At 33.6% G+C, this 13,243-nt stretch overlaps 1 protein-coding gene across 2 annotated transcripts in view; it reads right to left on the bottom strand.

Moving 5' to 3' along the window:
- RFTN2 (raftlin family member 2) overlaps positions 1-13,243 on the bottom strand; it is a 79,720-nt gene that overhangs the window by 25,440 nt on the left and 41,037 nt on the right. For both annotated transcript variants that reach the window (XM_031960236.1, XM_031960235.1), the window contains 2 exons: positions 9,281-9,399; positions 3,648-3,751 (listed from right to left, as the gene is read on the bottom strand). In XM_031960236.1, coding sequence (XP_031816096.1) covers positions 3,648-3,751; positions 9,281-9,399 — 223 coding nt within the window. The remainder of the gene's footprint in view (positions 1-3,647; positions 3,752-9,280; positions 9,400-13,243) is intronic.

The raw sequence follows: 13,243 nt of genomic DNA, 5'->3' as shown, positions 1-13,243 counted from the left end.
AGCAATGCATGGTATTTAACTTTCCCAAGGAGCATAGACCATTATAGTATTTTAGAGCTGGAAAGGAATTTAGAGACATTTGGCAAAGCAACTCCAAACAATTCTAGGAAGTGACATCCAGGGAAGAATGTAACCTGTTATACTTATAGAGCAAATGTCCTCCCTGTTCTTGTGACACTGTACTCTCTGTTGGACATTTTTACCTCTCAACCAAAATGAACACCCAAATGACAATATTTCTGGAAAAGAAAGAGAAAGCTGTGAATAAGATCTAAATGAAAATGGGGTACAATGGGATGAGCACAGACTCTGGAGTTAGATGACCTAACATTAGGTACTTCTGGTGACAATTATCTGTATTAACCTTGGGGTTCAGTTTCCCCATTTAAAAATGAGAGTTGGAATAGCTGGTCTCTGAAGTTCCTTTCCTTTTTTGACCTATGAACCTAATCAATTCAGTTCAATTAATATTTGTTGAGCACATTTTATGAGCCAAGAAAAGAACAGCTAATGAGGAAAAGCAATATGGAATAAATATCTATCTTAGCATATACAAAGAACTGGAAAATGGTATTTTTTGACAAAAATGAGGGGGGACAAAATGCATTCAAGTTTGGGTAGAGGGAAGCAAAGAAGATAAGAAAGTACCTCCATCAGCAGCTTTCCCCATAGTACCCTAGAAAAATATATTACAAGGAAGGATAACAATTTCAACACACTATGATCCATTTCATTCTGATAAATTAATCTATGTTAAATTAGTGGAGGGCAGAGTAAGACACTGAGGAAATGCAATACATACACATATATATTCTACTACATTATACATATTCAATTTATATTTTACATATAAAATTATATATCACATATTAAATAATTTCTGTCTCTGTGTCTCTTTTCTCTTGGGGACAGGGAAGAAAGATGAGGAAACAGTGCTTGGCATGAATAAGGAAAGGTCCAGAGCATAAATGTCACTTGGTAGAATTATTACAAGGAATCTGGAGACCATAACTGGGGCCCTTGGGAAAGGGCACCAAAGAGAATATGGTGACTTTGTGTCTCTATAGAGTGATTAGAGGACATGGGGGTTAGGACAGAAAGTCCTGGACCAGTGGATAACTTGATGTAGGAAAGAGCTTCTTTGTATGCTTAATCCTAGTATGTCCTGATTTCATGGCATTAGTATGATGTAGTCTAGACAACTGAGTGCCAGCGCCTGCATTTACTGGCTATGCTACCTTATACAAGTCAACTAGCCTCTCAGCTACAGTTTCCTCATCTGTAAAATGGGGATTTAAAAAAAAGTGTTTTCACTGTCTACCTTGTATGGTTGTTATACAGATCAAATGAGAATAATCTATGTACATCACTTTTTAAATCTTAAAGTGCTTATATAAATACGAATTATCATTATTACCATAATGAAATGTCAAAAGCTGGGAAACCCTAAGGGGCTACAACTTGCATTTTGAGAAATGCTTCATAGCCAATCCTATATATTGAAAAATCTGAGTTTGTTGAGCAATACTGTGTTACCCAAGGATTCTTAATTCCCTCCTTTCCTGAAGTGTGGGCATTTTCATTTAAGAACACAGTGAATCAAGCTGTGGTGGGACAAGAGAAAGCATGTTATATATTTGAGGAAAGATCACTGGATTGTAGTGCTTGTTTTGCGTATATTGGCTAGAGAGTGGCTGTCGTTACCTAAAATGGAAGCAGGTGGAACAGTCACAATTCCTTAATTTGATGATTTTGCTGAATAAAAAGTAGAGGGTACCTTGATTTGTTTTTTCTTCCTTCAACTTTAACATGCATTCATCGAATACTTCCAGGTGATAGAATGAAAGAACTTGGACTTGGGGGACTGATTTAAAATTTTGGCTATACAAATGACTATCTTTATAATACTGGTTTTAAATGGAGTAAATCCATTTAATCTCTGGGTTTCCATTTCTTAAACTGTAAAATGAGGTTGGTGGACGAAATGATCTCTAAGGCTCCTTAGAGCTCCTTAGAGTTAGCTCTTGTGTGGCAAAACATACATACTAAGATAGATACAAGTATGAATAAGGCATAATCCTTGCCCTCATGCAACTTGGAGTCTAGGTGGATGTTCAAATACATATACAAATAATTATACTACAAATATTACTTGCTTTTAAAGCATAAAACTTTAGAGTTGGACCAGTTTAGAAGGCCTAATCATTTCTTTATACCCAGTAAGTAGTTAGCCCATTCAATGAGGAAAAAAAAGAGAGAAGTCTTAAAACATAAATAAGTTTACTACTGGGGAGAAAAAATAATTAGGATAGAATGAATGGGACTTTGCCCTAGGATCGTGATGCAGGGGAGTAAGTTTTCTTATTCTCCATGGGCACTACTGCTCTTTCACCTCACTTTATGAGCTCCTACCACTTTGCAACTGACACACTTTAAGTTCCATCACTACCTCCTTGGTCACTTTCTCTGCTCTCTAGTATCCTCCCTCTCTCCACTTCACTCCAAAGTATCTTTGCTTTGATGAAAAAATTTCAAGTTAGGCCTCTTCTGTCCAAGTTCATAAGAAAAAATAAAAATGATTCAAGTTTTCCCTATTTAGCTCTATAGTGTTCCCAGGAAATGATAATGGTAGATTCAGAGAAGAGGAAGGGAAATAAGTATAGACACGAATCTATGAAATTTTAAGACTTACAGTTGTATGGATATAGTAAAGAAGAAACCAAGGAGTAATATTCATAGCATTCTCACTCGTGGTGAAAATTCAGCAGTTAAAGGTGCATATGAAGCTAAGGTCAACTTAAAGCAGAATTGCCATTGTGGTCCTTAGACTGCCTGTTTCTCTAAACCTTATCTCCAGACCCCCAAATCAGACAATTGTGTCCTGAGAAGAAAAGATGGACACAGACCTTTGTGACTACAACGCAGGATACCAAAGCATTGGGTTTTTTGGGGATGAATACATTTTTTCCTATCTGGAGTTTCTAACAGCTCTTTCTTTATTCAACTTGTCCAATTGAAAAAAAAAAGATTCAATTTTGTAGAAATGATTTCACAGTCAATATGATTTTTTCAATTCCTTGTGGAAAAGTTGAAGAGGTAGTATAGTAGAATGGAAAGAACTCTGGACCAGGAGATCTGGATTTTAGTTCTGGATCTGCTATTAAATAATTGTTACTTTTATCAAATGAATTATCTTCTCTATGCCTTAATTTCTTTACTTATAAAATGAGAGGGGTAGACTAGATTATGGTGGCACCATAGTGCACAGAGTGCTGGACCTATTGTTAGTAAGACTCATCTTCCTGAATTCAAATCTGGTCTAAGATACTTACTAGCTGCGTGACTCTGGGCAAGTCACTAAATTCTGTTTACCTCAATTCCTCATCTGTAAAATTAACTGGAGAAGGAAATGGCAAACCACTCCAGTATCTCTGCCAAGAAAATCTCAAATGGGGCCATAAAGAGTTGGAAATGACTGAAAACAACTAAACAACAAAACTAGATTGTGGTTATTGTCTCTTTCACATCTAAGACTCTAACTCTATGAAACTGATTTGGAAAGTCCTGCAAAGTACTCGTCTCTAAGAAATTACTTATAACTAAGTTTTAGAATGTAATGCTAATATTGAAATATACTTTCATAATACCTGTCATGTCTTAAAATGGGTGTCGGAAGTACACTCGTCAAAAGCCATCCAAATTCAGCCAGAGTATGCAGTAGAGGACCATAATCAGTTTTAATTTCACAGCCCTGCATAAATAAATATAGATACATGGTAAGTGCTCTTTATATCTATTTTACTAACACCAAGTGATTAAATATATATTATATGAAACAAGTTATATTAGAAATGGTCACTAATGGATGATAGATAAATTTATATCATGTCTAGTTGTAGTAGAGAACTGTGTAACATAATTCAAACAGCTAACATGATAAACTGAAGAATAGTTATACTAATTACCTTGTATCTAGTAATTATTTTTCTTCAAGAAGCTACTGGGTGGGAATACTGCATAAATTTGTCCTTTTCTACTCCATTTTACCCTGCTCCCAAGATTAGATGGTCTTGGAATATAGACTGTCTTTTCTATTTAAAAACTTATCTTTTCATATCACCTTAATTTCCCAATATGTTTTTCCTGTCTGCCCCATCCAGAAAGAGATTTCCTCATAAAAAACAAAAAAAGAACGAAGCAAAGGTAGGTCAGTAAAATTAGCAAATGCATTAAGTCCAACAGTACACTTTGTATTCCACTTACTTAATTTCTAACCTCTTTAAACAAGGGGGGAAGTGAAGGTACATTCTCATAGCTTTTATTCAGGGAAGGGAACAAGACTTAAGTGCCTACTGCAAACTAGGTACTGTGTATTTTACAAATATTAACTCAGTTGATCCTCAAGGCAATCCCATGAAGAAGATGCTATATTATGATCTCTATTCTATAACTGAATAACTGAATCAGATAGAGATGTAAGCCGAGTCACACAGCTAGTAGTGTCTGAGGCTGGATTTAAATTCAACTTTTCCTGACTCCAGCCAGGACTCTACCTACAATATCACCTCGCTGCCAGGCTTATTTTTTATTATAATGATTTTATAATCATAGCATTTAATTTCATTTGTCTGTTGTTATTGTTCTATTTTCAATTTATTGTAGTCATATAGAATGTTATCCTGATTATTTCTTTGCCCCTGAATTTTTTATCTTCATTTCTTGCAGTTCAGTTTTATTCCATAAAGTGTTTAGCTGTTTCTCAATATACATCTATTTTGTTTCTAGTTCTTTGCTATTACTAAATATGATGCTATAAATATTTTGGACATATATTGGATCTTTCTTTCTTTACCTTGTTTGAGTATATATCATTAGTGGGATCTCTAGATCAAAGGATTTGGAGGTACAGCGTCTTTCATAATTTGTTTTATTACCACAAAGATTGCAAAAGAAGTACATTTGGTTCCAATGTTCTAGATAAGTTCTGATAAAGAATTCTAAATACTTAATCAAATGCACCTGTGAGGACAGGCATGAATGACATTATTCTTCTCTTATCTAACTGACTCTATAAAGGACTGAAAGCTAGACAATAAAACTTGAGAGCCTGCAAATAATTTGTAGATTTATTCATTTAAATTTTGATTGATATTTAATTGTTTATTTAGAAATTACAGATTTATTTCATTCAAGTTTTATATGTCTCTAGAAGAATTTTTAGTTTCAAAATTTGGATGAAATATAAAAATATAAAAAAGAAAAATACACATATGTACATTTACAGATGAGGAAACTGAGGCAAGCAGGACTAAATGATCTGCGAAGGGTCACATAGCTAGTGAGTGAGGCCAGATTTGAACTCAGAAAGATGAGCCTTCCTGACTCCAGGCCCAGACCTCTATCTACTACATTACTTTATAGCTTAAATTCTGAATTTTCTATTGACATTCTACTTTTTTTTAAGGTTAGGATAAAAAATTTGCCTCCTCTGGGAAGGCAAATTTCCTGCTAACTTCAATACCTTTCATTTTTCCTTTCTCTGAACTATTAAACACATTATTTTTCATTGTTTCACTTTTCAACTGGATCATGTGTATTGAGTTTCCTAAAATTCACTGTAGTTTTAAGCTATTAAGGCTTATTTACTTGTATTTAAGTTTTTAAAATTTAAAATTTAAAAGTCCTTCATTAAGACTTTTGAGACACCCTTGTCAATCTTGAGTTATCCCCAAGTCCCATCTGTGAGGCTATAGAAGTTTTAGTTTAGAAAACCTCTATGATCTCTTCCAGTTCTAAATTTATGATCCGATGATCCTCCAGGAATCTAGACTGGGATCTAATTCGGAAATTGAGGGAAGAAAGGATTTTATTTTGTTCCCTGAGGCTTTCACTGCCTTCTTTGGTTTTCTATAGGAATTTCAGGCCAGGAAAGGAGGCAGGGAGCAGATGAGAAAGACTTCACTGTATGTTCAGACTTAATTGAAAAGTTTGTGCTTGAAACCGTTCTCAATATTTTACTACCTGTGTATTTTCTAGTTTCATCCAAACCTACTTTTTGGTATATAGCTTGTGAAGGTTAATGATACAAATAAAACTCTCATATATGTAAAATATGATATATCTAAAAACAGTACTAGTGATAATAGAAAAAGGCTAAAATGAATTATGAGCTAAATGACTGGGAAATGGATAAACAAATTGTGGTATATGAATGTAATGGAATATTATTGTGCCATGAGAAATGGTGAGTCTGAACAATTTAGAGAAAAACTGGAAGATTTTTGTGAACTGATGGAAGCAAAGAAAATAGCATCAATTCTCACTGACTATAAAAACATGAATGAAAACACTAAAAACCAATAGAATTCAGGTCATATAGAGGTTCTAGATGACTGAGATTAAAAAAAAACACACACACTTTCCCATCCTTTTTGTTAAGAACTGGCAAACTATGAATAGAATGTTACACTGTCAATTATAAGCACTACAATCAAATCTATAATGAGCAATTCTAAGCACTGAGACTAGCATCAAAAATGTGTCTGGGGTAAATTGTGAGAAAATCATCTTTAGTATACTTTTAAAAGCCAGAAAACTTGGACCACAGGTAATGGAGACTTTGGGACAACATGAAGAGGAGAAAGGCTCAGTTAGGAAAGAGCTGTGGCTATATGGAAGTGGAGTAATTATGTTCAGCAAGTTGATACATTCTATTTTTACTAATTATTATTGTTAATGAATGTCATTCATTTGTTATGAATATTGTTAATGAGGTACTAATCTTAGTTGTTTTTGCCTGCTCTAAAGATAGAGAGAAGATAATAAGAAAAGATAATGAATTGTGTTTTGAACATAATTCATGTTATATTTTGAACATATTTAAAATGTCTCCTGGATATCCAGTTCAAGATGTTGGAAAGACAGTTGAAGATGTAAAATCTTACATTGGGAGATTTGGGAGAAACATTGGGGCTAGATAAGTAACTTTGAAAACCAACAGTATGCAGATGGTACAATGATAGTAAAAAAAAAAAGAAAGAAAAGAACATGAATAAAACATTCTTTTAAAAGACGGAAGGTAAGAGACACAATACATGTTGGGCACCGAAAAACAACAACAAAATGAAATTATTATATCCTAATTGTCAGAAAATGATTGATTACTGATGTGAGAAATCATTCTGCAAATAACTATTTGTGTACAGACAATTGACTTGTTAGATAAAAGATTAAAATTAGCACCAAATTAGGGGGAAAAATAAAAAGAAATTATTTCACGTAATTGAGGGAATTCTGATGTGAATTAAGCCATCTCATAAAGACAAAAAACAGGAAATGGTTAAAATGGACATTGATATAGACTACTGCAATTTTCTGAGGAACTTTAACATATATAAATCAATTGCCATAAAATGGAGATCAAAAAAATGTAGGAACCACTTCAGCTAGCAAACATTTGATCTCTCTGCCAAAAGAGTAAATGGATCAGTAAAAGACAACAATATGGTGAAACAATATGGCAAAAAGCAATGGAGAAATACACCTCTACATATTTTGTAGACACACTGCAAATAAAAGATATGTTAAACTTAGAATTAAATAGGAAAAAGATTATGGGTTGGGTGGCCTTTGGGAAATTATTTTAGTGCTTTTAATAATCCCAAGAGTCTTCCTGAAATAGTGTATCATGTTGAAACAACAATAATCTTCTGATGATGACATTTGACTCCAAGTTAGAATAAATTCCTCCATCTACAAAGAATTAAAGATGCAAGTCACCCAAAAGATGATGAAGAAATACAAAGAAGCCAAAAGAAGTCTCAAGCAAAAGAAGTTACACAACAATGAGTTGTGTAAAAGATATTATTAAAGAAATGTTTTGACTATAAAGCAAAAGCATGGCACTGAGGGCTACCTGTAAGAGTAAGGAATACATAGATGGGATTAAAGTTCTTTCTTTGATCTATTTTAGAGGCATTGACAATCTACTCTTATGGGAAGTAACTCTATAGTGTAAATTCTTCCACAGTGATGTGGGAGATCACAGATCTGGGGGGAAAAAGACTATAGAAAGAAGTGAATTAGTTATGTAGTGAGAATGAAAGACAACTAACTGATGGAAACTGGTGTACCATTTGGTACACCACTGGTAGCCTGGTAAAGAGATCTAGAACTCTTTTCTCTCCCCTTCCTCCCACCTCCCCAGTCCCAAAGTTGGATAGACCTCCTATGAAGGATTTTTCTAGAATATATGGGCAAGATTCACACAGAACAAGAAGGAATGGATGAGATGCAATATGAATTACAAATGAAACTGCAGACTTATTTAAATATCAAAAATGGACAGTCTATTAAAAATGACAGGTTCTGAAAGGAATAGTCTCAGATGCACAACAGAGTATATTTGTATTGGATAATTCTGCCAGCCACACCCTTGCTATCTCAAGATTATTCGTCTTTTAGAGTGCACAGCATCCATAGAATTATCATATCTGATTGGGAAGCATTATATTATTATGTAAATTTCTGTGCCAGACCAAAGAGTTTTTTGTTTTGTTTTGTTTTTGTATTCCAAGGTCTTTAAACTGTGCCTATAGTGATACTGAAACAACAGGTCAATTGAATTAAAAAAAAAAAATCAAAGTGCTTAAATGGGAATGGAGCGCTTAATAAGAATAAAGTCTGCAGTCAGGAGTATCTTAGGTCAAATCTGGCCTCAGATATTACTAGCTTGTGATTCTGGGCAAGTCATTTAATTTCTCTTTGCCTCAATGTCCTCAACTGTAAAAGGAAGAATAATAATAGTACCTACTTCCCAGGTTGTATGAGATAATATCTGTAAAGCATTTAGTACAGTGCCTGGCACAAGTAAGTGCAATAGATATATTAGTATTGTTATTGCTTCTGTTCCACAAAATCAAGTAGTTAGTTGACTAACTTTATGCAGTGTTTCTCCTTTTTAACTATTTGTTGTGGCATTGTGTAGAGATAGTCTAAGTGCCATAAGCCTTTTCATTTTATACTAGTATATCAAATCCTTTGAAGGCATGATGTTATCAAATTCTTAGCTAAATATTTGTGTTTCTTTTAAAAGATTGATGTTTGTCATATCTGATTAAATATAAAGCAAGTAATTTAAATCTGACAGAAAACTGCCAAATCATCTTGGTGATCTTCCAACTATAAATAAACACATATCTAAGAATGAGGCAGCAAAAAAAGTACTAACTTAGGAAATAAAATATACAAATAAAATTTTTGCCAAATACTTGCAATTTACCTCAATGACAGTCCATTGTTCTACAACAATAGCATCATTTCCTTTCCTGTTAGCACCTGGTACTCCAGAACCTTCTTCTTCATATATAAATAATCCTTCCAAAGATTTGGACAAATGATCTGTGGGGATAAAGAATATATTTATGAAGGGCTTTAAATATGTAATTTCTCATCATACTATCATCATCCTTAAATGAGTTTATAAAAGGCTGAAATGAAAAAAACTCCAAACAAATGGTTAATAAGCACTTATTTTGGTTGATCCAATTATATATCCTTTTCCTTTTCAGTTAAATTATAGTTATTTTTCTTTTCTTCAAAGGAGACAGACAATGAACATTAGAGTGCTCTAAAGTAATCTTCTGAAATTAGAAACAACAGGAAATACCTTTCAGCTTGAGAAAAGATTTTGGTTCATGTCACATACTTTAGTTACATATTATTTAAGCCAGTAAAAGAAACAACAATACTCTTCTCTCTTCCTCTTGCCCCCCACCTTAGAAATGATATAATGATGCAACAAATAATACTAAGACAAAATTAATTCAAAATACACAAACACAAAGACAAACATTTAATCCAATGAGCCTAATAAAAAAACATTTACAATAATAACAGGAAGACTCTAAGCAGAAATCATTGTCAGGATTTCTGATGAGAAGGAAGTTATAAGGGAGTGTTCATCTGACTTGTTTCTTAAATAGTCTTGGTCAATTGTAACCTACTGTCCTAAACCACATCTACTTCATGGAAGTTCCTTTGTTTCCTATTGGGCCTGCACTAGGGAAGGTCTTCATGGCCAAATGCTGGTTAAGCTTTTTGGTTTTTATAAAACAGTGTATATTTTAATGATTATATCAAAACTCCAGTTATTTATAATCTAAACATTAAGGGCTTTAAAACTACTATTTCTAAATAAAGTATTTTAAAAATAATTTAGTTTAAATTTTTATAAATTGGCCACAGATGTGAGGAACAGATCATTTTTCTTTGAAATGACTCCATCATAGCAGAATACCAAAAAAGAATCTACATGTTTTTTGGAAAGAAAGTATCTACTCTTAGTTTAATTTGATCTCTTAAAATCACAGAATTCCTAAATATAACAAATATGCTACTTCCTTTAAGTATAATTTCTACTATCACATCAAAGATTGCCAGAATAGTCAAATGTTTTTTGAATATGAGCTTAAAGTTTATCTAGAAAATCATTACAAATATATATTTTAATGTTTATGCAGCTGTATGTAATCTGCTTCTAATTTTCCTTGACATTATATGATGTAAAGATAAAGGCCTTGTGGCCTTCAACCTCAGGTTTTCAACACCTGGGTTTCTATTTTTGTTGGAAAGAAGTAATTTAACCTCAGTAGAAGATTTCTATCTCCTGTTTCAAAGAACAAGTTGAGAAAAACCTACAGCAAGCTGACTCCATCCATCGTGGAATGGGAGCAATCTAAGAACCTGTTGGGACTGTATTTTCATTAGTATCATTTTTTTTTTTTTTTTAACAGAAATGTTAATAATTGAGTGGAATGGAGTCAGGGTAATATTAGGTCAAATCTTGTGAGGAGATTAACATCTGAAGCTCTGCAAACACATATAATTATTGGATATGTTGAAAGATGAATTGATTCTTCTTCTATAGTAAAATGGGAGGATTTCTCAGTTTTTAGATGTCTACATTTTGAATTTCTCTACTTTGTGTAATGAATTCTTAAAAAAATAGAATAGTTTTCTTTTTAAATTTTTAATAATAGTTTTTAATTTTCAAAATACATGCAAAGATAATTTTCTGCATTCACCCTTGGGCAAGTCCTATTGCCCAAATAATAATAAATAAAAGAACAAATTTTTCTCCCTTTCTCCTCCCCCCCCTTCCTCTCCTTCCCCTAGACAAAAAGCAATCCAATATATATGACTTCTGACTCTACCATTCTACTGAAATTGATTTTGAAAGGCCATAGTAGTTGTCATTCAAATGCTACAAAAAATGAACTTTTCTCAGTGTTTATCCCCTTTGACCTTTCCATAGCATTGATAGGGTTGACTGTATTTTTTTTCCCTAAGTATTTTCTCCCATGACCTCTGTTATGCTGCCATCTTCTGGTTCTTCTACCTATACAAATGTTTCCTCTCTGTCTTCACTGGTTGATCATGCTCCTCCTGCCCAAGTTTAAGGTGGCCCATAAGCTTTGCTTATGGCCCCTCTTTTTTCATTTTACTCTCCCTGAGTGATTTCATTAATTTCTAATGGTCCAATTATAGCTGATTTCCAAATCTATATGCCTAACCCTGGGTATCTCCATTCTGATGTATCAGCCACAGGTCGCTGATAGAATAAATGGTCTGAACCGAATGGTTTCTTCCAGCTCTAATGATTCTAGGTCCCAAACTTATCATTCTTCCAACCAGAATCTGTCTATCTTCCCAATTGACCTACTTTTTCTAGGTCATCAAGCTCAGAACATTTAGAATCATATTTGATTCTTCCTTCTCTTTCCCTCACAGTTAGTTTATAAGTCCTACTGATTCTACCATCATAGTGCCTCTCACATCTGTTTCTTTTCTTTACTTATGCTGTCATCGATCTACTTTGGGCCCTCATTGCCTCCTTTATCTGGATTATACTTTAGTAGACTCAAAATGGTTAGCTAACCTGTAACCTTTGCCTTTTCTACTCTATCCCTCACATTTCAATGAATACATAATCTCATCAATTTGGCTTTCAGGTGAAAAAGATTATAATCCATCCATATCACTCTTAGAAATGTTTCATAAAAGAGCTATCATAGTGTGGGATAATGGACTGTATTTAGATTCAGTTTAAATCTAAATCTCTGGTACTTGTTAGCAGTAGGACATTGGGACATTTCACTTAATCTCTTTGTGACTCAGTTTGCTCTAAAATCTTACATTCCCTTGGAACTCAAATTGCTCTGATCCTATGACTCCATGATCTGAAGGCCTTTCTCTAGGTTTTACAAGAGCTCTATGGATACCAGGGTAGTTAGTCAAGTGATCCATCCATCTCTTTTTCCTTCTTCCTTTCTGATTATACATTTCTTTTATGATATCTTGCACATCAACTTTGGTAATAGGTTTTAATTTATTTATGCAGGGTACTTACAATGTTGATTCTTTGGAGATGGGGGTCCTCCTTGATTTATAGTAGTATGATATCAAGGTTAAAAAGACAGATTTCTGTATTAGGGAGTTGTTTGGAATTATAAGTAGAATTGTTCAATCCACCACCTTTCTTCCTCATTATCAGTCTGGGGTGAAGTGCTTATCTTCAGTCTATATAAAATATATTAACTTATGGCCTACTCATTGAGTTATTCTATCTAGGTACTTGTCACAGTTGGGATATAATTGTTCATCATAATTGCTGTGTCTTCTGTAATTATGAGGCTGATTTTTTTGGAGTGATCATGATGTTCACTGAAGAGATTCTATATTTTAAGACCTGAGGTAAACATTACAATGTCATCTGTAAACAGGAGCATTTAGACCCTCTCATCACTTATGGAAAATCCTTCTCTTATTTCAATTCTGCAAAGGATATTTTTTCACAAAGAAATGTGCCTGGAGCAGCTAAGTGTTGCAGTGGATAGAGCACCAGCCCTAGTCAGGAGGACCTGAGTTCAAATTTGGCCTCAGACACTTAATACTTCCTAGCTGTGTGACCCTGGGTAAGTCACTTAACCCCAATTGCCTCAGCAAAAAAAAAATGGAAAAAAAAGAAATGTGCCTTTAGTGAACATGCATCTTCCTGTTTTAGTCTTCATTTGATATTAATATTGAGATCAATGAATAAAGTTATTCCATGGTTTTATCTTTCAAGGAATCTTAGATGAACACAATAAGTATGGGAGACTTCTTGGTAGAGGACTCCAAAAATTTCATTTGTCAAATGCTTTTCAAAAAATCAATAAAGAATAAATATAGCAGGATTTTGTAT

This window comes from Sarcophilus harrisii, chromosome 3 (genome assembly GCF_902635505.1).
Source record: "Sarcophilus harrisii chromosome 3, mSarHar1.11, whole genome shotgun sequence".
NCBI lineage: Eukaryota > Metazoa > Chordata > Mammalia > Dasyuromorphia > Dasyuridae > Sarcophilus > Sarcophilus harrisii.
The sequence above is the reverse complement of the archived record's forward strand: the minus strand, read 5'-3'. Positions and strand labels throughout refer to the sequence as shown.